This window comes from Marmota monax, unplaced genomic scaffold, assembly GCF_021218885.2.
Source record: "Marmota monax isolate L192 unplaced genomic scaffold, Marmota_monax_Labrador192_F-V1.1 WCK01_AAM20220418_F8-fsc00024, whole genome shotgun sequence".
Lineage (NCBI taxonomy): Eukaryota > Metazoa > Chordata > Mammalia > Rodentia > Sciuridae > Marmota > Marmota monax.
Genome location: NW_026695224.1, coordinates 20,025,231 through 20,052,333, shown reverse-complemented (window position 1 = coordinate 20,052,333; position 27,103 = coordinate 20,025,231). Strand labels below are relative to the sequence as shown.

General features: G+C 42.1%; 1 protein-coding gene and 1 pseudogene across 5 annotated transcripts in view; one reads left to right on the top strand and one right to left on the bottom strand.

Moving 5' to 3' along the window:
- Window positions 1-27,103, bottom strand: part of Dus2 (dihydrouridine synthase 2) — an 80,022-nt gene that overhangs the window by 24,523 nt on the left and 28,396 nt on the right. Inside the window, exons 1-6 of one of the 5 annotated variants that reach the window (XM_058575849.1) lie at window positions 16,667-16,802; window positions 14,385-14,526; window positions 6,747-6,792; window positions 3,901-3,992; window positions 2,770-2,813; window positions 1,463-1,523 (exon numbers count right to left, since the gene is read on the bottom strand). The exons of 3 other annotated variants lie outside the window; for them this stretch is intronic. In XM_058575849.1, coding sequence (XP_058431832.1) covers window positions 1,463-1,523; window positions 2,770-2,813; window positions 3,901-3,992; window positions 6,747-6,792; window positions 14,385-14,510 — 369 coding nt within the window. In that variant the 5' untranslated portion in view covers window positions 14,511-14,526; window positions 16,667-16,802. Of the gene's footprint in view, window positions 1-1,462; window positions 1,524-2,769; window positions 2,814-3,900; window positions 3,993-6,746; window positions 6,793-14,384; window positions 14,527-16,605; window positions 16,803-27,103 lie in introns of those variants that run through there. One more of the 5 variants, XM_046434464.2, reaches the window with a different exon arrangement.
- Window positions 16,726-20,793, top strand: LOC124086369 (probable ATP-dependent RNA helicase DDX28; annotated as a pseudogene).

The window sequence follows — 27,103 nt, the reverse complement described above, 5'->3', positions numbered from 1 at the left end:
TGAATAAAACTCAAGTTTCCTTCCCCAGAAGTAGTCAAAGTCCCTGGTTTATTGTTTTGTCTTTTCAATTATATTCTATAAATAAAAAAGGCAACATATATAAATACTCATTTCCGATTTTCCTTAAGTATACAGTAGTACACTATTTGAAATTCTTCTCATTGCTCTTCTCACAACATCAGGAGATCATTCCAAATCATTTCAACTCTGCTCCTTATAGAACGGAGTAGCACACAGTCATGAGAAAAAACAGCAATAAGTTTTCAACTGCTCATAGACAATTTCAAATTTCTGTTAATTTTTTGAAGGTAATATCCACAAAGCCCTCTGGTTTATTAAGCAGGCAGGCAGGCATTCTGAAGCCTCCTTACCTAAAGCATTGGTGTCAGGCTGGGTGACTTCTCAGAGCATAGTGGCTGACTCTGAACACTGGGCCAGGGGAACATCTACTATGTCTACACTGTCGACCTTCTGCTCTGATGCCTTACACTCAGCAACCTCAATCTGCTTTTATTATCTATTCCAAACCTGTCCTTTTTCAACATCTGATCACAGCTAAAGAAAAAGAAACCTGCTTCCTGGCTACCAGTCAATCCTTCCTGAACTACAACCACTTTATCCCACCACCACACACCCAACAATTTGCCAGCCAATACCCATATCCAAACCTCTGGCCTTTTGTCATTCTAATCCACCAGACACATGGCTTCTCTGCTCCAAAAAAAAGGGGGGGGGGCGGGGCAAAGATACCAAAGTCCAAGTCCAGCTGATCTGATCCCAACTAAAGTTTGTGATCCTATGCTCCTTTGCTCCCTCTTCATCTCCTATTCCCCAGTCCTCTGATGAAAATGAGCCATTCACAGTTCTGGCTTCACCACCTAGGGGCCTCCATGCTCCTGCACATGCCACTCTTCTCATCTGTCCTATAACTCTTCCTCAAGGACCACATTTCCTCATCAAAAACAAGTTTAAGGGTGCCTTTCCACTCTGTTCTCAGGCTTAACATAGCCTTCTAGTCTGATCTCTTCTGATATGACACAGCATCTTGACAAAGCCCAGGTCCTATTATTTTTTTTTTTTTGGCCTTTTTTTTTCCTTAAACAGTACCTGGGGTTGACCCTGGGCCTTGTACATGCTAGGCAAATGCTGTACAAATGAGCTGCATCCCCAGTTCTTTTTACTGTTTTATTTTGAGACAAGGTCTGCCTAAGTTGCCTGGGATGGCTTCATATTTGCAATCCTCCTGCCTCAGCCTTCCAAATAGCTGGGATTACAGGCATGGACCACCATGCCTGGCCCTGTTCCAGTTGTGCTTATTGATCCACTAACAGACTTTCAAGCATTTTCTTCATCCAGCTCAGGATCTAGTCCAGAACTGGGTACTGTACCTAGCCATCATGTCTTGTTAGCTTCCTTTAATCTCCATAGGATACTTCTGAGAAATATAAAGAAATCAATTTACCTTGGTGGAATATTCTTTTGGACAGCCCATGTTGACGTCAATACCAGCTACATCATTTTCTCTGGAAAAACATGAAAAGCAAAAAGGAAATAAACATTAAAGGGCTGGAGTTGTGGCTCAGAGGTAGAGTGCTCAACTAGCATACATGAGGCACTGGGTTCGATCCTCAGCAACATATAAGAAAATGAAATAAAGATATTGTGTGTCCACCTACAAGTAAAAAGTAAATATTAAAAAAAAAAACAACATTCAAACTGAGGGAAGAAACTAGAGTAAAAAGCATGGATGAGTCTGTGCTCATAAACCTGTCATTGTGAGTCTGGATTCAAGAAACACACCACCCTCAATGACAGACTTCATCTGAGCAGAGTTCCAGAGGAAAGACATAACGTATCTACACATTGAAAAGAGCTAGGTATTGAGGTCTTTGTTACAATGGAGTTGTGTCAGATAATTCAAATACCAAGTTACACTCATGCTAAATTCAATTCCAAGGCAGCATTTCTCACTGGGGTAATGAAAGCTATTTGCCAAGGCAAAGATGTGACATAAGCACAAGAGCCCTTTGCCAGAGCAACTCCTCTGGCATAAGTTACAGGACTGCCTTCAGTTGCTGGGTGACACAGGTAGCTTACTCCAAATAATTATCAAATGCAGAAAGAACTTGGACCTCATTCTCTGATTTTAACAGTCTGTGATCAAAAGCAATTACTGCCCGAGTCTCTTCTTGCTATCACTGTCATCAATATCAGAAGGGAACATTTACTAAGCACTCCCAATGTGTGACATTCTCCAAATAACATGCCTTATTTCACTTGCCCTACACTATGCCAGAGGATGTTACTACTACTGGTATCCTTTCACATAGAAAGGAACAAAATGATCAGCAAGGTTAAGTAACTTCCTAAGGTCACACAGTTAGCCAGTAGCAAACCATTAACTCTAAAACCCACTCTTAAACCGTGAATACTCTGCTGCCTTTATTAACTCCAGAAGCAATAAGTCTCACCTACACTGAGAGTTAAAGCCTCAGGACTCACAATCAGAAGTATCCCCCAAAAAGGGAATCCCATAAATAAACATTAAAATTGGGCCTTCACATGGGGGTCTCTGCGGTCTGGGAACAGTGGGTACATTTGAATCCCAGGACAGCCTTCAGATGCCATAAACAGGAAAGGAAATCACCCTCAGTTGAAAATAGTAACATGCCAGGAGGCAGAAGTGTGGGTCACTTCCAAAGTCACCAGTGACAGTAAGACCTCTTAACTCCAGTAAAGACAAAGGGAGCTCAAGAGGGAGGAACTTACACAAGCCTGGCCACAGCAAGTGCTCGCTCTGCATCTGAGGTTCCCTAGGAACACAAAAGGCTTCATCAACCAATGCCCTGAAAAAGGCAAATGTGCATGACAAACACACCCATCTCCCCCACCACACATACACACACACACACACACACACACACACACACTCTTTCTTTTCCACTCTCTATTTCGCTCTTACAAACACACACACACAACACACATTGTCATGCCAACAAGCAGTTTGGGCCAGTTTTCTCCCAAAAAGCCAGCCCAATATATTAGCTCACTGGTTTAAAAAAAAAAAAAAAAAAGATGGACTTGGAAGGCCTAAACAATGTCATTAATGCTGTTGTTACTTTCCAACATACAAAAACATGAAAAAAATTTTATAGAAAACATTCAGATACCACAACTTAGATTCCATAATTATATCTACTTGATCACATACCCACTCACTGTCATCAACTTTATAAAAACTTAAACATCTTTTCGGAGCTATTTCTAAAAAAGCTCCAAGAAATGTCTAGTGCAAGAGAAGAGAGCTATAGTTTAACTACCCAGACACCGAGACACACACCTATAATCACAGTGGCTGGGGAGGTTGAGGCAGGAAGATTGCAAGTTTAAAGCCAGCCTCAGCAATTCAGTAAAGCTTTAAGCAACTTGGTGAAACCCTGTCTCAAAATAAAAAATAAAAAGGGCTGGGGATGTGGCTCAGGGGTTGAGTACCCTTGAGCTCAATCCCTGCTATCAAAAAAACAAATACAAACAAAAAATTCAAAAGTTTACTGTTAAGGAAATCTAATTCCTTTGATAGGAAATAAATTCAGACTATAAAAAATAAGCAGTATGATATGAATACTCAATGTTACAGATTAGAAAAATAAATCTAGACACCTTTAATTAAGTAAATTAAATCTGAGACTTGCATGTAACAGACTGTGTCAGCTTGATTTCCATAATCTGTCTCCAATACTGTAAGTACTCAGGAATGACCCTTTGAAAAATGGTCAAATCTTCAGGAAGTCCCTGCTATGCAAAGTAGCTCAGGCACTCAATAGTGGCCAGCACAGGACCCAAGCAATGAAACAGGAGATAGGAATACTCAGGAGGACACTTGACATTAGGGTCTCATACCATCTGGAAGACCACTCTGCTCTGTTCTCTTTCACAGGTGCGGAAGATGACTCGGTCATCAGGGGCTACAAAATCCACTGTTTTGAGCACCTCTGCAAGAAAACACAAACACATGGGATGCAAGTTCAGACTAGCCTAAGCCCTGGCAGTGAACACAGCCAAGTATAACCTTGAAAAGAAAAAAGGGATCAGATGATTCCTACAAAATAAGTATGCACTGGGAGGCATCTAAGGTGCTGATATGCTCCATCTCACGACACAGGTAATGGTTGGTTCACTTTATAATTATTTGTTAAATTGCATATTTAGGTTTTATGCACTTTTTCTGCGTGATTACAAGCACTTTACAATTTTTTGAAATACTGGAAAAAAATGTACACACATTTAATTTGTGTTTCAATACTAGAACTGTCCTGGAAGATGGCACTTTGAGGGTCTGCAAGTGATCATTTCTTAATTACTTAGAGTAATTAAGTGGAGGAGTACTCTATTTCAGTCAGTCTTCACTATTATTTGCAGTTGCATATTTTCAAATTCATCTATTTAGTAAAATTAATTTATAACCCTAAATCAATACATGTAGTGTTTCCAGTCATTCAGGGACAGACAGTAAGTGACAACAAATTGGAGTCACCTGATGTACATACACATCTCCAGCTGAGTTCAAACACAGTGCCACTTGTCTTCTTGTTTTAGCTCTTATACTGTAAAAATGAGCCCTTTTTATGGTATATTTAGCCCTTCATTTTGTGTATTTTGGTGCTTTTTGTTAGTGATCTCACTGTTTAAAATGGATCCAAGCATAGTGCTGAAGTTCTATTATCTTAAGCAAAAGAAGGCTGTGGTGAACCTAAAGGTCAAAACACTTGTATTCGATAAGCCTTGGTTATGACAATATAGTGCTATTGGCTCTTGAGTTCAAGGTTAATGAATCAATGATATATTGGTTGGAGCTGCCAGTACCGCTCCACGAGAGCATATGCTTAACATGCACAAGGCTCTGGGTTTGAACCCTAGCTCCTAAAAAAATAAACAGCATGTCTTTGAACAGAAACAAATGAAATAAACTAAGTGTAAGTGATGATCAGATGATGAAAATATGACCAGAGGCTAGCAAAAACCTAATCCTGTATTTCCCCTAGGGTCACCTGGTTCAATAGTCATGAATAGATTTTAAGTGTTTCTCAGCAATTTAACCGAACATTAACAAAAATCAACTACATCTCATATATCCTTCTTCTTTTTTTTTCTTAGTTGTTGATTGACCTTTATTTTATTTATGTGTGTGGTGCTGAGAACCAAACCCAGTGCCTCACACATGCCAGACAAATGCACTACTGCTGAGCCACACCAGAAGCTCAACAAAAGCTTCTATCATCATTGACTTTCAAAGATGACTAATATAATAAAAATATACAATGTGGCAGATGGGTGAATATACCTATCTTGAAGGCTGTTTTGAGAACTAAGATCTTTAAAGCATGTAAAGCATTTCCATAAATGGAATCTGGAATTATCATCCCAGCATTGAACAGCTTAGAAGGCTAAAAAGACATGTTGGGAGAGGTAATCGAAGTAATCTCTCACAGAGAAAGCTTAACACTGGCAGGAAGAAAGGTGAGAGAACCACAAAAACTAGGGTGTGCTTATAATGAAGTTTACTGATAAAAGCAAAATACTGAAACCCCAGTAAAGGCACTAGAGAAACCAATTTTAATGTATCTGATAGGCAAAAATGTAAAAAAGTGGCTAAACAGTATATGCCACACAATCCCAAGGGAAGGGGGCACAGATAAAAAGTGGTCACATTTTTAAATATTACACATTTTTCATAATATACGCGTAGGAAAACCCACATTATTCCTCTTTATGCTTAATTCTTTTGTTGTTGTGGTGGTACATGGGAATGACCCCAGAATCTCATGAACGCTGGGGAAGTTCCTACCACTGAGCTACATGCAAAACCCTATAATAACCTTTCTTTTTGGTACTGGAGATTCAAACTAGGGGTAATTTTCCAATGAGCTACATCCCTAAGCCTCTTTATTTTTAATTTTGAGACAGGTCTTGCTAAGTTGCTGAGGGTAGCCTCCTGCCTCAGCCTCATGAGTCACTGGGATTACAGAGGTGTGCCACTGTACCCACCCTGATTAACTCTTTAAGTATGAGATTATGGAGGATTTTCATTTTCTAGGTTTTATGGATTCATAATATTGATTTTTTTCATAACATACAAAAATGTAAATAAAAGAGAATTTGACGAAATTGAGTCATGACTTTTTGTGAAATATCAAGATTTGATATATACATGTGTATATGTACATATGTATGTATCAGAAACCTCAAAGATTACCACAACTCTAATTAAAGCAGAATCAGCCTCATCAATAAACTAGAAGAAAACCCACAGTTCACCACAAGCACTTCCATTTTCACAGGGCTTAAGGTGTACAAACTACTTACTGTTTCCTTATCTTATTTCGTCTTCACTTTAACTATACAATTTAAGTAAACTAAGGCTCATAATTACATTTGAATGGTAAGAAATTGTGGTGGAAAGAAGTCCTATGACTTGCCCAAGTCACAGGCCAGGCCAAGCACTGAAGCCATTGTGACTTCAAGGATCCTAGGGTCCCTTCTGTATACGAAACATGGTCATTTCTATGTCACCAAGGCATTCTTAGCCTGCTTCACATCAGGCTTTAGGTGGAGAGCAATGACTGCTCTCAAGGGAGCACATGATCCACACACATTATGCAGCCAGGCAGGAACCCAGGTAGGGCCAGTGGTAGTGTCACCTAAGCCAAATGAGCACACACACAATTCTGGGCCAGGGCTGGACTCACCATTGACAACTCTCTTGCACTGAAGCATCTTGAGGTCAATCAGCTCCTGTAGAGAAATTGGAGAACAATGGTCAGTCCTGGACATGTAGATCCTGGACACAAGAGAAGGCCTTGGACTCAGGAAAACCACCTTCATTTCACATCACATGGGTATTACATGGACGGTCACACTAGTACTAACAACAAATCGTGATTTGGGGGATATGTAATGTGGTCCTCTCCACCCAAGCATGGAAAACAGGGCCCTGAGTAAGCTATCCTCAATCAGGTTATCAGGTTATCTTAACAGGAACCTTGGAGATATTTGAGGAAGGATGAGCCACTCAGAGAGCAGATAACTACCTAGAACGTGGATACTGAGATATTCTCCTCATTTATTAGTCTCAGCTCAAGCCCACTCCCCTCAAACAACCTCTCACCTCGATCCCTAGGCAGAAGGTGACAAGTGAAGAGCTCTGAAGAAAGGCCTAATGAATGATAAAACTGGGACCAGGGCAGAGAAGCATAGAGACGAAGATTTGAGATGAACACAGGAATGAAAAGTCTATCCAGTGAGTTCCCCAACTCAGGAAACATTCAAGCAGACACAGAAAGAAAAGAAATAAGGGGTTCTTCAAATTTAGTATCATAAGCATGGAGGGAGTTGGGCACCATGGCACATACCTGTAATCCCAGCCTCAGATACTTACTAAGACCTCAGTAACTTAAAAAAAACCTGTCTCAAGATTAAAAAAAAAAAAATTAAAAGAATTGGGGATAGGGGTCAGTGGTAAAGCATCCCTTGGTTCAATCCCCACTACCATAAAAAAAAAAAATAGAAAGAGGGCTGGGAGGGGCTGGGGATGCGGCTCAAGCGGTAGCACGCTCGCTTGGCAAGTGTGTGGCCCGGGTTCGATCCTAAGCACAACATACAAACAAAGATGTTGTGTCCGCCGAAAACTAAAAAAAAAAATAAATATTAAAAATTCTCTCTCTTTCTCTCTCTCTTAAGAAAGAAAGAAAGAGGGCTGGGATTGTGGCTCAGTGGTAGAGCGCTCCCCTAGCACGAGCGCAACCCGGGTTCGATTCTCAGCACCACATAAAAATAAATAAATAAATAAATGCATTGTGTTGTGTTGTGTCCATCTAAAAAAAAGATTCATTCTCTCTCTCTTTAAAAAAAAATAGAAAGAAAAATTAATATGACATTTCCAGATAAACAATGAAATACACCTCATATGATCATTAGGATGGCTATTATTTTAAAAAGAAAATCATAGGCATAAATTTGTCAGGGACAAATCCTCTAAAAGGGAAACGAGGAAAACTATGCCATTTATAATAGCTTCAAAAAAAAATACTTGCAAATTAACCTAACAAAAGAGGTGAAAGACCTCTACAAAGAAAACTACAGAACGCTAAAGAAAGAAATTGAGGCAGACCTTACAGGATGGAAATATCTCCCTTGTTCTTGGATAGGAAGAATTAATATGTCAAAATGGCCATATAACTAAAAGTATTATACAGATTTAATGCAATTCCAATCAAAATCCCAATGACATTCCTCATAGAAATAGAAAAAGCAGTCATGAAATTCACCTGGACAAATAAGAGACCCAGAATAGCCAAAGCAATTCTTAGCAAGAAGAATGAAGCAGGTGGCATCATTATACCAGACCTTAAATTATACTACAGAGCAACACTAACAAAAACAGCATGGTACTGGCACCAAAATAGACTGGTAGATCAATGGAACAGAATAGAGGACACAGAGACTAACCCACATAATTACAGTTATCTTATTTTTTTATTAAAAAAATATTTATTTTTAGTTATAGTTAGACCCAAGGTATTGTACCTTTATTTTTTTTTTAATTTATTTTTATGTGGTGCTGAGGATCGAACCCAGGGCCTTACATGTGCTAAGCTAGCGCTCTACCACTGCGCCACAACTCCAGCCCCATTTACAGTTATCTTATATTAGACAAAGGCTCCAAAAACATACATTGGAGAAAAGACAGCCTCTTCAAAAATGGTGCTGGGAAAACTGGAACTCCATATGCAACAAAATGAAATTAAATCCCTATTTCTCACCATGCATAATACTCAACTCAAAGTGGATCAAGGACCTCGGAATTAAACCAGAGACCCTGCGTCTAACAAAAGAAAAAGTAGGCCTAGATCTCAATCATATCGGATTAGGACACTATTTCCTTAAGAGCACTCCTATAGCGCAAGAAGTATAAACAAGAATTAATAAATGGGATGGGACTGGGGCTGTGGCTCAGCGATAGAGCGCTCGCCTCACAGGCGCGAGACCCTGGGTTCGAACCTCAGCACCACATAAAAAAAAGTGAAATAAAGGTCTTTAAAAACAAAATTAAAAAAAAAGAATTAATAAATGGGATGGATTGGAACTACAAAGTTTCTTCTCAACAAAAGGAAAAAATCAGTGAGGTGAAGAGAGAGCCTACAGCTTGGGAGCAAACTTTTACCACTTGCACATCAGAGCACTAATCTCTAGGGTATATAAAGAACTGAAAAAGCTAAACACCAAAATAACAAATAACCCAATCAATAAATGGGCCAAGGACCTGAACAGACACTTCTCAGAAGAGGATATACAATCAATCAACAAATATATAAAAAGATCTTCAACACTCTAGCTATTAGAGAAATGCAAATCAAAACTACTCTAAGATTTCATCTTACTCCAGTCAGAATGGCAGCTATTAAGAATACAAACAGGGCTGGGGATGTGGCTCAAGCGGTAGCACGCTCGCCTGGCATGCGTGCGGCCCGGGTTCGATCCTCAGCACCACATACAAACAAAGATGTTGTGTCCGCTGAAAACTGAAAAAATAAATATTAAAATTCTCTCTCTCTCTCTTTAAAAAAAAAATACAAACAATAATAAGTGTTGGTAAGGATGTGGGGGAAAAAGGCACACTCATACACTGCTGGTAGGACTGCAAAATGGTGCAGCCAATATGGAAAACAGTATGGAGATTCCTTAGAAAACTTGGAATGGAACCACCATTTGATCCAGCTATTCCACTCCTCAGTCTATACCCAGAGGACTTAAAAACAGCATACTACAGGGACACAGCTGTTAGACCAGGACGCAAGAAAAGAGCACTGACTCCAATTAAAATCAAATTAAAGCAAGCTTATTATTTCGACCGGCCGGGCTGCCTCTCCCACCCAAAACCGCAGGAACAAGACAGCAGCCGCAGCTTTCCTGCAGTTCAGCTTTATAGCCCAGAAAGTTACACAAAGGGGGGTTACAGATAACAGAACTCTGAGGAGCATAACACAAATGGTAGTTTACAGTTTTTGCTGGCCCCAACATCAGAATCTATGAGGATCATTAGAGCCTCAGACAGGGTCATTATCTGGCCAAGGAAGGCCAATATTTATGAGGTGTCACTAAAGTTTCAGAGACGGCTGCTATCTGGTCAGAGAGCCAGGCATGGGTGAGTTCAAGGCACGGGCAGGCATTCCAAGCAGGTTCAGAATTTGCAGTAATTTATAGTAAAGCCAAAATTATCTTTTCATGGCTTTGTGGCGAGATGGCTCCCAATTTTGAGAGAAAATCAGGTTGGGTCTATCAACAGCCACATCAATGTTTATTGCAGCACATAATAGCTAGACTGCAGAACCAACGTGGATGCCTCAGTAGATGAATGGATAAAGAAAACGTGGTATATATATACAAAATGGAATATTACTCAGCAATAAAAGAGAATAAAATCATGACATTTGCAGGTAAATGGAAGGAGTTGGAGAATATAATGCAAAGTGATGTTAGCCAATCCCCAAAAAACAATGTCAAATGTTTTCTATGATATAAAGAGGCTTATTCATAGTGGGGTTGGGAGGGGGACCATGGGAATATTAGAGGAACTCTAGATAGGGCAAAGAGGATGGAAGAAGGAAGGGGGCAAGAGGTGTAAAAAAGATGGTGAATGAGATGGACATCATTACCATGAGTACAAGTATGAAGACACAAACTGTGTGAATATACTTTCTATACAACCAGAGATATTAAAAATTGTACTCCATATGTGTAATAGGAATTGTAATGCATTCTGCTGTCATATATGAAAAATTAGAATAAAAAATCGGAAGGGTTCTGTGTTTGCGATTGGTGTCCCTGAGGACTTCATGGCTGTGACATGCTTGGTGCCTGGGAAAGTTCCTGTGCAAAGGCATAGGATGCCCCGTTGCTATGGTAATGCCCTCCATGCTAGAGTCTTATCAGCTTCCACCGTAATCTTAGGCACATAACTCCTGGGAATAAAGGAACTTGTTTGCTTGGTAACTACGTTTCACCAAGATCAGGCACTCCTGGAGCTGCCAGCGTAACAGTAACTTCAGACAATGGACCTCCTTGAGAAATGTACAAATTCCTGAACTTTACATATTGTAATTATGAAATGTAACTTCAGAATAAGCAACCTTACTGACACTCTAAACAATAATGTGGTTATTGGTACTAATGATCTAATGTTACCTAATGTTATCCCAAAGGACTTAAAATCAGCATACTAGAGGCTGGGGTTGTGTCTCAGTGATAGAGTGCTTGCCCAGCATGTGTGAGGAACTGGGTTCGATTCTCAGCACCATGTATAAATAAATGAATAAATTAAATGTCCCTCAACATCTAAAATAATGTTTAAAAACAATCAGCATACTAGAGTGATGCAGCCACATCAATGTTTAGAGCAGCTCAATTCACAATAGCTAAACTATGGAACCAACCTGGGTGTCCTTCAACAAACAGGCACTTCAAAAATGAAGAAATATGAATGGTCAAAAAATATGTGAAAAAAATGTTCAACATATCTAGCAAAATTAAGAAATGCACATTACTACACTGAGATTCCATCTCACTCCAGTGAGAATGGCAATTATAAACAATACAAGTAACAATAAATGTGGGCAAGGATATGGGGAGCAAGTAGAAACTTGGAATGGAACTACCAACTGACGTAGTTATCCCACTCTTTGGTCTATACTCAAAGGATGTAAAATCAGTATACTACAGTGACACAGCCACATCAATGTTTAGAGCAACTCAATTCACAATAGCTAAGCTATGGAACCAACCTAGGTGACCTTCAACAAATGAAAAGAAAAAGAAAATGTGGTATACATACACAATGGAATATTACTCAATCATGAAGAATAATGAAATTATGGCATTTGTTGGTAAATGGATGGAACTGGAGAAAATCCTGCTGAGTGAAATAGGCTACTCCCAAAACACCAAAGGCTGAATGTTCTAATATGTGGATGCTAACCAAGAACAACAGAGGGTAGGAAGAAGGGGAAGAATATAATTCTACTGGATTAGACAAAGGAAAACAAAGGGAAGGCAGTAGGAAGGGGAATGGGAAGGACAGTTGAATTAATAAGACATAACCTTCCTAGTCTCCTAGTCTTGTTTTGAATATAAGACCAGGGAAACTCCACATCATGTATAACAACAAGAATAGGATCCTAATTAGAATAAGTTATACTCCATGTATGTATATTATGCCAAAATACATTCTCTTATAGTGTATAACAAAAAAGAACAAATTTAACAACAAGAACAAAAAAAAAAAAAAAAAAAACAGAACCCTGCGTCCTACGCTGAGGATATACAGTTCAGTCCCAGAGTACCTGCCTAGCATATACAAGGTCCTGGCTTCCACCCTCAGCACTGCCAAAAAATAAAAAATAAAAAGTCCTTTCCGCTCCAAAAGAAAAATTTAAAAAAAAAAAAGAAAGAAAGAAACTGACTCCACTCCACCACTGGCCATCACCCCTGGTACCCCTCACTTCTAACTCCTTCCTTCCTCTAATTCCTCAAACATGCAACTCATCTATAAATATCTCACTTCCCCTACTTCCTTTCCTTCAAGCCACCTGCCTATACTTGTTCCACGCTTATGTAGCTGAAGTTGCAGTCAGCAGTCCTTTTTCTGCCTCCTTTTTTTTTTTAAAGAGAGAGGGAGGAGAGAGAGAGAGAGAATTTTTTTAATATTTATTTTTCAGTTTTTGGCGGACACAACATCTTTGTATGTGGTGCTGAGGATCGAACCCGGGCCGCACGCACGCCAGGCGAGCGCACTACCGCTTGGGCCACATCCCCAGCCCCCTTTTTCTGCCTCCTTGTTTGCTGTTCATCTTTAAGCCCTTAACTCCTCACCAGGCCCCAGTGACCTCATTCTCACATATACCACCATCAGTCTTCTTGCAATTCAATCTCTCTGTACCATCTGACGTTGTTCACAGACCTGACTTTTGCCTTCCCTAACAGTACTTTTTAAATATTTTCAATTGTACATAGACACAATATCTTTATTTTATTTATTTATTTATTTCTATGTGGTGCTTAGGATCAAACCCAGCGGCTCACGCATGTGAGGCAAGCACTGTACCACTGAGACATAACCCCAGTCCATAGACTCTTCTTAATTTGCCTATTTTCTCATATTTTTACTTCTCATGTTGACTCTTCTTCTCAAACACCCCACACAGAATATAGGGTATTTTCCTCAACTCCACTCACAGACCTTCCCTAATCTCTACACAGTGGGGTCCTCTCCAATTGAACATTTTATCTTAGAGTAACTGTGGGTTCACATGCAGCTGTAAGGATGTGAGAGAGATCTTAGACCTAAGTACTCCTTCACCAGTTTCCCCAATGGCAACATCTTAACTATAACACAAAATCACAATCAGGATACTGACACTGACACAGGTAAGAAACAGAACGATCCCATCACTACAAGGATTCCTCTTATTGCCTTTTAGAGCCACAGTCATCCCACTGCCTATACTCAGGGCTGGGATTGTGGCTCAGGACTGGGATTGTGGCTCAGTGGCAGAGTGCTTGCCTCACACATCTGAGGCACTGAGTTCGATCCTCAGCACCACATAAAAATAAATAAACAAAATAAAGATATTAAAACAAAAGAAAGCTCTCCAGATTAATTCTGATACATACTCAATTAAGAACCACTGCTCACATTCCTTCATCATCCAACATTAGCTACTCCTTTAATTCTATTTTTCCTGATAGATTTTTTTAAATATTTTTTAGTTGTTGATGGACGTTTCCTTAATTTGCTTATATATTTGAGGTGATAGAAATTGAGGCAAGCACTCTACCGCTGAGTTGCAACTCTAGCCCCTTGACAGATCTTTTTAAACCTGGGTCTAAAGCCTACTTTTCTCCAGAGCAGTCAGCAAGTATATCTACTGGCCTACCAGCTATCACCACCAGAAAATCCTATGGCAACCCAAAACCAACCTCATCCAGCTTCATTAGCCTGATTCTGGTCCTTTTCCTCTTCTTCCTAACCTCTGAGTCCATTTACTGATGTTCTGAATGTATGTTAGCTCCTACAGGGGCCACGGCACTTCCCCAACTTGATGCTCATCTACTCATCTCAGCAACCCTAACGCCTCTGTGCTGCCCAGGATGCTGGCCCTCAGCAGGGCCCACAGAACTCATCAGTGCCTGCCTGTTGCTCCCCTCCCACCTTCAACAAACACCTGTGTGGGGAGTTCCCATCCTGCCTCCCCCACTCCTGACCACTCCCACATCCAAATGAGGAGGCTGCACTTGTGGGAAAGCCCTCCCAGAAAACCAGGAGCACTTACCTCACAGTAAACAATGTCAGCTCCATAATCCAGGGCCAGCAGCCGCATTGGGAGAGTGCCAACCCGAACCATAGGGGCTAAGATGAGTTTGTTGTGGTAGCACAGAGAGACACTATTCACAATCATTCCTCCTCTGTTTCACCTGAAGAACAGGAAAATAAGGGTCAGAAATTCAAGTGGAAACAGTCCCTTCTTTTAGCAAGGACAGGTTTTCCTTTTTCCTTCCAACCCACAGTCATTTGCGTTCCTTTTGTCTGATCTTATAAAACATGCATGTTCAGTCATTCATCGAACCACTATTCATTAAGTACTTAATCTCTGCCCAGCACTGTCCTAGTCTCTTGGAATACATCAGAACACAAAACAGACAAAAATTCCTGCTCAGCACAGCTTTCATGCTACTGGAGGAACACAGGCAAAAGTCATTAAGCAGCAGATTGAAAAACTGGTAGGGATCTGTAAGAGAAAAGAGCAGGTGATGAACTGCAAACTTTGCCTTTCTTAAAATGCAGCAATCTTATTTTTACTTTTTTAGTTTGTTTCTTTATTTTGTTTTAACACAGGGTCTCATTCATTATATGGCCCAGGCTGGTCTCCAACTCCTGACTCAAAGATTCTTCTGCCTTAACCCCCCAAGTACCAAGGACTGCAAATGTGTGCTACCAGTCCTGGTGGGCTGCAATTTTATTTATTTATTTCCTTATTTATTTATTTATGTATCTTTACTTTTAGGTGGATACATTAGTTTGTTTTTATGTGATGCCTAGGATCGAACCCAGTGCCTCATATATGCTAGGCGAGCACTCTTTCACTGAGCCACCACCCTAGCCCCTTATTTATTTATTTTTGTGCTCAGGGTTGAACCCATAACACTTAACCACTGGGCAACACCCTTAGCCCCTTTTTTGTTATTTCAGTCAGCAACTGTTATCTGTTCTGGCTTGGTGCAAGAGCACATTGAAATGGAGGAAAATTGTCAGGTCAGACTTCCAATGAGCTCTTCGTTTTTAGAAAGAATCATAAAAGTAGCATAGAAGCTGTGCTGGAGGCACACACCTATCATCCCAGCTACTTGGGAGGGTGAAATAGAAGGATTGCAAGTGCAAGGCCACCCTAGGCAACCTAGTAAGACACTGTTAAAGGGCTGAGGATAAAGGCATTATGAGAGCTTGCCTAGCATGTTTTGAGGTTCTTGGTTCAAGACTTTCCCACCAAAACAAAAGGTCTCTTAATATTCAATACAAATTTCCTTTTTTCTTTATTTTTTTTCTGTGTGTGTGTGTGTGTGTGTGTGTCCTGCTGGAGACTGAACCCAGTGCCTCACTCCTACCTTGCAAGAGCTCTACCATCTGAGATATTCCACTAGTCCCAGATACATTTTTCTCCTGCATATTTCCAATCCACACTTGATTGAATCTACAGATTCGCAATCTGAGGATAGGAAGGGTCTACAATCAAGAGAGAACTTTTCAGGAAGTATGATTAGTGTAACTCTCTTTTACAACTTGAATACCTGAATTTCAGTCAAATATTCTTACTGACCAGGCCTATGTGAAATAAGTCACATAACAAAGCTGAGGACTTCTGGATCTTTTCTATTACTATCTGTGAAATTACCATACCTGAGATAGAAGGTGAGTTGGCTGTGAGAGTGGTGTATTCGGGATGGGAAATATGGAAAGGTAACAAGGAAACAGAAAGAGAAATTTGACTTTAAAAATAAATTTTTTTAATGTGAAGAAGAGATGTCACCACTAAAAAGAAAGCCTTATCAACTTACCTCCCACTTCAGAGAAAAAAATAAGCTTAAGGACACCACCTTGTACTGCGAGTTCTGAGCCAGAGTGGAGCGGGAATTGAGCTTAGATTTATAATTCCACACCCTTGTCTCAGTCCCCAGGCCTACCATTCATTCAGACGCTGGGAAAACACGTATTACCAGTCTTTCCGCATATCTGGAAACGTCACCGCATCCCTCACCCAAGGAATTTACAAGGGGAGCCTGGCACTAAACAAGCCATCAACAAGGGCAATGAGGACGACAAACGAGAACCTCAAAGAATGAGGACCCGATCTCCAGAAGACACCAGCCCACTAGGTCCATAGGACCAGGGCCCCACTGACACCGGGTATTGCAGGCCCATGCTCCTGCCTCCACAGCGCTCCCCATCCAAAGGCGGTCTAGATCTGGATGTCGCCATCCCGGTGCTGATCTACAGACCTAGCAGTCACTGAAACGTAGGGAATCCTCCCCACTTCCTGACGCGTCTCCAGCTCCGCACCTTACTGAGCCGAGCCAGCCGCCGTACGCCAGGAAGCGGCGCATGCGTGACGTCACTGACGTGCGCCTCTCCAACAACAAGGGCAACGTGACTGTCGCTCGCCCGACGTTGCTGTGGTTGGTCGTCGCTCAGTTGCTGTAGGCGCCCTCGACGATCCCTTCCCAGTGGTGCTCATTCCGCGAGCTCTACCGCGGCGGCAGGAACAACGACAGAGCGTGCGTGGATTGCCCAGCGGCCTTAGTTAAACCAGCCAGCGCGCCTCACGCTGGACCGTTGAGAGTGCTCGCCTCGCGTGACTGGGAGCATGGAGCCGCCAGCGCTGCGGGGCCTGCCTCCGAAGGCAGCTTCGCGGACCTGGGTCTGGAGCCCGGGTTGCTGCGCGCACTGCACGATGCTGCTCGCGATCCCGAAGTCGTTCGGCCCACCACCGTGCAGTCACGCACCAGACCCCCACTGCTTCACAGCCACCACCTCCTTTGCGCTGCAGAAACCGGCAGTGGCAACACTCTGAGCTATTTACTTCCTCTGTTGCAAAGGCTTGTTGATCGTCCAGCTCTGGAAACCCACCGCATACTTGCTCCTCGGGGTCTGGTCCTTGTGCCTTCCCGAGAATTAGCAGAACAGGTGCAGGCTGTGGCCCAATCGCTAGGCCGCTCCTTGGGCCTGCGGGTACAAGAACTAGGAGGAGGTCATGGCATGCGTAGAATCAGGCTGCAACTGTCCAAACAACCTTCAGCACATATAGGCTAGTTGCTGCTCCGGGGGCTCTGTGGAAGGCCCTGAAGAGTCAACTGATCACCGTGGAGCAACTCTCCTTCATGCTGTTGGATGAGGCAGAAACATCTTGGTGAACTACATCTTGGAAAAGAGTTATATAGCCCAAGGCCCAGCTTTCTTACAAGACCCTTTCAACCCCAAAGCTCAGTTAGTGCTGACAAGTGCTCTGTGTTCCATCCCCAACGTGAGACAGATTTCACAAGGTTGTTTTTTTTTTTTTTTAAACCAAGAAAACAGAGATAATATCTTTTTGTATAATGAGCTTCCAGACTCTACTCATACCTTGTGTGTGCAATCCTGGCATTTACAAGAAAGAGTAAGTTTCAAACCACAATGCCTTTTGCAGACATCCTGCCTGCTGATACTCTTTGTAAAAATCTTTCTGACCAGAGGAGAAGCTTAATTATGGCAAGGGTCTTCAGTGTGGGGGTCTCTGGCCTCCTTCACTGGAAATCGGGTGGGAATATATTCTGGATGACCACAAAATCAAACACCTAAGCCTTCAGGGGCAAATGCCAGCCTCAGTGAGAACAGGTATCTTATAATGCCTCTAAAAGTGCTCCCAAGACATACTGCTTTGCACAAACAGCCTCCTGAGGCCTAGACAGCACCCATGTGGAACTGGTTGTTAATTATGATTTTCCCCTCACCCTGCAAGATTACATCCACAGAACAGGGATTGGGAGCAAGGTGTCAGGCACAATCATCAGCTTTTTGACCTATCCCTGGGATGTGAGCCCGGTTCAGAAGGTTGAACTTACAGCTCATCCAAGGAGAAGCCTTCCAGGACTAACATCCTCAGTGAGAGAGCCTTTACCTCAGCAAGCTTGTTTTGGGCCAACTAAAGTAGAATTCTGGATAAGGAATCTTTTCTAGTGTCCTGGGTGGGTGAACACACTTATCATTTTCACTGCCCTTAATGCCTCTCAAGGCCTGGTGAGCTGCTTGTGGCTTTGAAAGATAAGGTGCTGGCCACCTTTGGAACAGTGAAGCATGGGACCATAGTAGCATAGCCTTTCACATAATACATGAAGAATAAACTTTTTTTTTCATTTTAGACTTAATTCACATCAAAGGAATACACAGAGATGTCTGTCAAACAGAACAATAGTTAGAAAGCTGAAATTCCTAAAAATAGGGTCAGATGCTGGCACTGCACACCTAGTAAGCCCCAGATTGCTGATCCACATGTGCCTCTGTGTCCTTTTTCTTCGGCATCATCCTCAGGCAGCTCAAAGCCTTCACAGACCAGAACCCAGCTATTTTCTGTCTAGAAAGAGTTTTAAGGCCATAAGTTGAAAGATACTAAACATAATCTCTGCCAATAACACTGGGATATCAGCAACTGTACTGGCCCCACAGTATTTCCCTTCTCTCTGAAGAAGGTAAAAAGAAAATTCCAAGAAATACATGCTGGAGCATTCTCATATATGTGGGAACTTTCCAACCTGACTACATTTTTCTCCCAAGCACATTTTATTTTCTAGAAAGGAGACAGCAATAGGTGGTCTCTGACCTTAATTAAAATAATCCCAGAGCAAAACAAGAATTCAGGAATTCAAATTTGATCCATTCTTCTGCTTTTGTTCTTCATGCCTGGTTTCACTTCCTTATTCATAAACACTTTGGGGAACATTTCACTTTTATCCAGAGTTCCCCAAGATTCTCAGCATATATTTGGGTCAATCTTAAAATGGGTTTTACTTTGTGTCGTGGTATGCTTTCAAACGATAAATGATGCTTTATTGGCTGCCTTAACAATTATCACTGGGGCAGAACTTCATTGTATTTGATAATTCACACTCCAAATTGCCACATGTAGGACAAAGACTCAGATGATTTTATTTTCTTTCATTGCAGTACTGTGGATGGCAAGCTCTCCACCACTGAGCTATATCCCAGGCCTACTGTTTCTTTTTTCTTTCTCAGAAATCATATAACTTAAGAAATTTTTGGAAGGATGAGACAGGAGAATCGCAAGTTCAAAGCCAGCCTTAGCAATAGTGAGGTCCTAAACAACTCAGTGAGACCCTGTCTCTAAATGAAATACAAAACAGGGCTAGGCCTGTGGCTCAGTGGACAAGTGCCCCTGGGTTCAATCTCCAGTACAGGGGGGAGGGGATTTTTTTTCCAGTTATAGAAGGGAGAGACTGAGTGAGGGCTTTTTGTGATAATATTAAGGTTAGACTGTTCTCTCTAGGAATGGGGAAGAGAGATCTGGTTCTGCTGCTTCCACTGGCTTCACAGAACTCAAGTACTTTGACAGCAAGCATCCCTTGAAGAGACAGGGAAAGGCTATGCTTGGGAAGCCAAGAAGGTAAGAGGGCTTCATTCAGAAACAGGAAGCAACAGGAGAGCGAGGTCCTGGTGGCAGAATATATAATAAAGCAGAAATGACTGATCAGTTCTGATTTTCTTTCTAGCAGCAGTGCCTCCCACATCTCCTCCTACACCTGTGTACTACCATGTCCTCTACCAAGGATGTGGAGAAACCCAGGTGGGCTGGCATGGGGAGACATACTGCCTAGTTGGTGGGTACTGGCTCTATAGAGATGCTCCCTTGGCCACTCCAGCAAAGGCCAAAGCAGAGAAGCCAATGCAGCGAGCCAGGGGGGCTCCCAAGAAACGCCGATCTCCAGCAGAGACAGAAAAGACCCTGGTTGCCCTTGCCCCAAAGTTAGTGGCTTAAAGCAGAGTGGCAAGAGACCATTGCCACAGAAGTTTGCTGGATGGGCCTCTGTAGACAGCACAAACATTGACTACACAGGACAACTAATACAACTTCTTCTGTTTTTTAAATTATAATTCCTATATATTTTACAGAAAAAAAATTATTGTTTTGTTAATTATAAAGTTATTAAAATGTACAAAAAATTGAGAGAACTGAAGATGGTTTCAAATTATTTTCAATGGTGTCACGGCTAGGACCTTGGTTTAGCTTGTCATAAGGACTACTGCAGCTTGTACTGGTGTCTTCAGAGCTTGGCACGACTGGATCTGTATTTAAAAGTCATCCATTAACTCCTCACTGGCTATCAGTGACTTTTTTGTAAACAGTTTTCCCATTCTAAGGGGCTTTTCTTCATCCATTCACTCATGGTTGCCTGTTGGCTAAATAACATATGATGCTTAAAATACTCACAAAAACGGGAAATACAGTGGAAATGCCTCCCAGATCCCACATGGGCACCAACCCTGCACACAACAGAGCACGCTGGAGCCCTGCAGGCTTAGCACCCAGCATCTAGAATTCCTTTTGTCACAATACAGTTGTTCAAATCTTTTTTCCCTATAATGATTAACCGTATCAATATGTGATTATCTATTTAATAAACAAATTTTTAAAATTAGGTAGTCTTCACTAAATATGTTCAGCTAATCCATCTTCTGAAGTCTCCACTGCCCCTACTTGAGACAGAACTTCAGTCAATCTGCATGAGCCTTTCTCAGCCAGGGGTTCCCTTCCATATAAACTGCCACAGGCAAGAAAATGGGATTTGAAAGGAGAGGCTCCTTTGAACAAAGCAGGGCTAAAGCTGGCCTTGAAGAAGACCTGGCATTCCTTTGCACAATGCTGTGCAGTGCCTCCTTGTGCAGAACAGAGAACACTGCACTCTTCAGAAAGAGGGGCCAACTGGTGACCTATCCACCAAATAGGTCCAGCCCTGACTCACTGCCAGAAACATCAGCACAAACCATAGGGTAGGCTTCCTGAAACTGGAAGCACTGTTTACCCAGGGAGCCCCCTGCCTGTGCTCAGCCAGGCACAATAGCTATTGGAACAGGAAGGATTGGGGAAAGTCAGTAGCGCCACCCTGAGCCTCTCATGCTCCTTTATTCCCAGTCCTTTATGGCCACAAGACACACCATACTCCTCAATAAATTTTTCTGTAACAATGTTTGACTTGAAATTCAGCTTATTCAAGGTCAAGCTTCAAACACCCTCGTTCCCTTGAAGTACATTTCTACATGGAGGACTTGGTCTTCTAAGGACTTCTGTCTTCAGAGGGACTTTCAGGTACAGTTTTTAACATAACGTCTGCAATGATGCCTAACTGAATGATGCCTGGGTCAGCACCCAGATCAGTTCATCAAGAAATGAGAGCCTTGAGCTGAGGGTGTAGCTCCGTGGTAGAGCACACACACTGTAGCATGCACGAGACTAATGGGGTTCCATTCCCAGAGCCAAAACAAAAAAATATGCTAAGTGCTTCCATATGTATGTGGTATATGAGTGTGTGTGAGAAGACGGGCAGGAATGAGAAGATGCTGGTCCATCTACAGTCTACCCATCCAGCTATTCATTTATTCAACAAGTGTTTTTGAGAACCTGTTACATTTCAGATAGCAAGCTGCTAGCTAGCTACTGCCAATATATTAACAAATTAGTTTCTCTCATTAAGGCACCACCAACAAAGGATGAGATAAGGATACAATACAATTTCAGGGGCAGCAGTTGTAGCTCAGTCACAAGGTGCTTGCCTAGTGTGGGCCAACTCCTGTGTTTCATTCCCCAGCACTAAACAAAAATTTAGAAAAAAAAAATTCAAGTAATTAAAATTGCCATACAGGGCTGGGGATATAGAGTGCTTGCCTCACATGCACAAGCCCCTGGGTTCAATCCCCAGCACCACAGACACAAAAAAGGTGCTATACAGGAAAATAAAAGCATAGAGTGATAAGGAATAGTTATACAAAACAGTCAGAGAAGGCTTATTTGAAGAGAGGGCATTTCCGCAGAGATGGGATCAAGAGAGTCATGTGAGGAGCTGAAGAGAGAATTCCTGGACCAAAAGGTACACAAAAAAACCCTGAGTTAGAAATGAGACTGAGCTACTCAAGGAGCAGAAAGGTTACTGTGGCCAGGAAGGAAAGCCCCAGAAGAAGGAAAGTTGTGGTTGGAGAAGCAGGTATAAGGAAGACTCCAGTGGGCCACATCGGCAATACTGAGGAGTATGGATCTTGTTTTAGATGTGAAGCAGGAGGTTATAGGATAGATTAGAACAGGGTAGTGAAGAAATCTGATGAAGATGCCAAAAAGATCACTCTGGCTGTGTGAGCCTTGGCAGTAAGGCACTGGCTGTTACCAGTGGAATGTCTATCTCAGCAGTTAAGGGGACAGTTGGTGCTGGGGAATGGGGGTTGGGGGCAGTCAACAGGGAAGGAACAGCACAAGGTTTGGCCTGTGTCACATCAGCAGCCCATAATTCACAGTGTGGCCTGAGCAACAGAGCAAGACCTTGTCTCCAAATAAAATCTTCTAACAAATACCAGTTTATAGGAAAAACAAGGAGTAGAGGAACATGTTCAATGACACCATGGAATGCAATCATCAAACTCATACCAGAGAAAACTCTAAGGACAAGGACATGATTTTTTTCAACAAATAAATTGCAAGGAAGAAAAACGAGGGAAGAGGAACCTACAGATGGAGCCATAACATACATGAAGAAGAGCTATTAAAATTCAAATACATCTATTAAAAAATGGGACAAGCAGGGAGATTTCAACATGATAATTTATGATAATAAAAGTATTATTAACTTTGCTACACTCATAATGTTATGGAAGTTGATGGTAGAGTTGTTTTTAAGTTTGTTGTTTTTGTTTTATAATTTTTTTTTAGTTGTAGATGGACAGCATGTCTTTGTTTATTTTTATGTGGTGCTAAAAGATCAAACCCAGTACTTCACAAGTGCAAAGCCATCGCTCTGCCACTGAGTGATTTTGAATTTTGCTTTTGCCATATTGAGCGTTGAACCCAGGACCTTGTGAGTGCTAGACAAGCACTCTACCACTTCTACTACTGAGCTTCATTTCAAGCCCTTCTTTCATCATTTTTTTTTCATGTTTGACATTTTCTCTTTAAAAAATAAGTAAGAGTTTCTAAGTACAGCTTGATGTTCAGTCAGACTTGGAATAGTAAGGGCTCAGATGGTCATTTCATTGGGTCACTCATCTTGTGGCAGCCATGGAAAGGAAGGCGAGTGGGTCTTCTGGGGTGGGGGTGCCAGTGAACAAAGTGCTCTTACAGAAGTGTCTCCGACAATCACACACATGAGCTGACCACACTGAACAAAGAGATGGCAAGTCTGAACTTGAGGCTAAATGTCAGATCGTAAATGCTGTGTAGATATTTATTTGGTCAGAACTGGTGCCCCTGCTAGCCACCCTTCTGCTTGCTTATGCCAGCACATGTGATGACAGGAGACTTGTTCAGCAGCCTCCCTGAATGCCCTAGCAAATGGCCAGCACCAGTAGCTGAGCAGCAGAGGATGTCTGAACAAACAGATGGATGTAAGGAAACTGAGGCCTTTCCTAGTGGAAGGAGCAGAAGAGGAGGGATTCAAGGAAACCATCTGTCCTTGCCACGAGGGACCAGTTGTTCCTCTGCCTGCCCCACAGCACTGGCGCATGCCCGTAGTCCCAGCCACTTGGGAGGCTGAGGCAGATGAATTCCAAGTTCCAGTTCGCTCTTAACAACTTACCAAGATCTTATCTCAAAATAAAAATTAAAATGGGTTGGAGATGGGCTGGGGTTGTGGCTCAGTGGCAGAGCACTCGCCTTGCATATGTGAGGTTCAATCCTCAGCACCACATAAAAACAAATTAAAAAAATAAAGTTATTGTGTCCATCTACAACTAAAAATATATATACATATTAAAAAGGGGGGTTAGAGATGTGGTTCACAGATAAAGCATCCCTGGGTACAACTGCCTCTACCAAAAAAAGAAAAAGAAAAAGAAAAAAATTAAACAAACTACCTTGTGGGCTATTGTGAGTCACAAGCTAAAACACAGCTGTGGACACACAGTCACATCAGCTGCTCTCATCATAACCATTATCATGTGCCTTTGGTTCCATTAAAAGAAAAGGATGCAGCAGCCTCCTTTGCTGTACCAAGTGCAACAAATTCGTTGGCATGCTTGCTGGGGACTGGTGGTGCAGAGACAGGTGCCAGCATAGAGTGGTGGTGGTCAGAGAGTGTTCAATTCATCTGCCAGATCAGCAGCAAGCAAGTGTGGACTGCTGTGAGGAGGAGGAGGAGGAAGAGGAGGAGGAGGAGGAGGAGGAAGAGGAGGAGGAAGAGGAGAGCAACAAGAAGGAAGAAGACCATGAGGAGAATGGAGAGTTCCCAGCAAAACTTTAAGCAGAGTGTGGAGAGGATTCCCCATGTCCCTGTTTATAGAGAAGTCAGATTACAGGAGAGGGTTTGGATTTGGTAAACCTCTGGCAAGACCTGTCCCCATCCAAGGAACTGATGATCATATACAGTTCAGGGGGGCCATCTGAATCGAAAAACCCTACACCTTGAGGATCTTTTTTAAAAATATTTTTTATTTCGCTTTAATTACTCATACATGAATGCATTTTGTTTCATTGTATCAGATGAGCACAACTTTTCATTTCTCTAGTTGTATAAGATGTAGAGTCATACCATTTGTGCAATCATACATGTACCTAGGATAATGATGTCCTTCTCATTTCACCATCTTTCCTACCCCCATGCCAGATCCCCTCCTCTACCTCCCCTTTGCCCAATCCAAACTTTCTACATTTTTCCCATACCCCCCACCCCCACCATAGATCAGCATCCACTTATCATCAGAGAGAATATTCGGTATTCTGTTTTGGGGATTGGCTTGCTTCTCTAAGCAATATATTCTCCAAGTCCATCCATTTACCTGTAAATGCCATAATTTTATTCTCTTTTAATGCTGAGTAACATTCCATTGTGTGTGTGTGTGTGTGTGTGTATGTATGTATATATATATATATATATATATATATATATATATATATATATCACAGTTTCTTTATCTATTCATCTATTGAAGGGCATCTAGGTTGGTTCCACAGTTTAGCTATTGTGAATTAAGCTGCTGTAAACATTGATGTGGCTGCGTCACTATAGTATGCTGATCTTAAGTCCTTTAGGTATAGACTGAGGAGTGGGATAGCTGGGTCAAATGGCAGTTCCATTCCAAGTTTTCTAAGGAATCTCCATATTGCTTTCCAGAATGGTTGCACCAATTTGCAGTGCCACCAAGAATGTATGAGTGTACCTTTTCCCCACATCCTCATTTGCACACTTGCTGGGGACTGGTGGTGGAGAAACATGTGCCAGCATAAAGTGGTGGTGGTCATAGAGTGCTCAAGTTCATTTACCACATCAGCTTCAGGCAACCACTGTAGACTGCTGTGAGAAGGAACAGGACGAAAACAAGGATGAGGAAGAAGACCACAAGGAGGAAGAAGAGTTCCCAGCAAAACCTTAAGCAGGGTGTGGAGAGGAATCCCCATGTTTCTGTTTGTACAGAAGGAAGGTCACAAGAAAGGATTTGGATTTGGCAGATTTCTGCAAGATCTGTCCCCATCCAAGCAACTAATGATCACATACAGTTCCAGGGGGGCATCTGAATCCCAGGACCCCTCCTTGAGGATCTTGCTGGAAGCAGCTCCTGTACCCTGGAACACACACTGCCTGCTGATGCTGATATCTCAAGTACAAGCACAGCATGTAAACCAAACTCAGGACATAGGCTCCACGTCTCTGTGATGCACACATCTGATCTGCAGAAGCAGCCCAGTTAGAAACTTCAAGCCTCTCATATACAACAAATAAATTTGCCGTGGGGTCCTTATATGCAGATCCTCAATATTGTCTGAAACCAGGCAGAGCTATGTGCTACAGAGGGGACAAGAGTCATCTCCCTCAAAGAGCAGCCTAGGACTGTTAGACTAGAGGCTGGTGAGGGTGCAGGATAGATAGATGGAGATTGAAGAGAGGCTGAGGAAAAGGTTGGGTGGGAGCAGGAAATGAAGATGTGTTCATGGTTACTGCATTTCTCCTAGCAAGATAAACACTGAGTGCCTTGGGAGAAAGAAAAATGTGCTATCACTTCAGGAAAAGTGGCCTAGGCTTTTTTTTTTTAATATTTTATTTTAGTTGTAGTTGGATACAATACCTTTATTTTATTTTTATGTGGTGCTGAGGATCTAACCCAGGGCCTCGCCTGTGCTAGACAAGCACTCTACCTCTGAGCCACAGCTCCAGCCCTGGCCTAGGCTTGAGGAGTGGCCAAGCTGTCTTTCGGTTTAGAAAACTATTGTTTCTTGGGAATTTCACTGTCAGTAACTATGGGAACAGAAAAGAGGAATACCAAGGAAGAGGCAAGGGGAGTGTGAGACTCCAGGACCAGGATCTGGGGGTCCTCGGATATACTGATGACCATCATCTGGGCAAAACTAGATACCAAGTAAGCCCCCATTTCCACTCAGCCCTGCAGCTGAGCACCTGAGCATGTTAAGTGGAACCTATAACTCAGACTAAGTTTGATGTCCCAGAATTTTGTTTTTATTTTACTTCTCCCTCTCCCTCTCTTCCTCCCTCCCTCGGCCTCCTTCGCCCCCCCCCCTTCATCATTCCCTCTCCCCCCACCCCTCTCTCTCTCTCTAATTGGGACTGAACACAGGGGCACTCTACCATGAAGTTACACCAACAACCCTTTATTTTTATTTATTTATTTGTTTATTTATTTGTACCAGGGATTTAATCCAGGGGCACTTTACCACTGATCCACTTCGCCAGGCCTTTTGGTTATTTTTGAGACTTAGTCTCACTAAATTACTTAGGGCCTTGCTCATTTGTTGAGGTT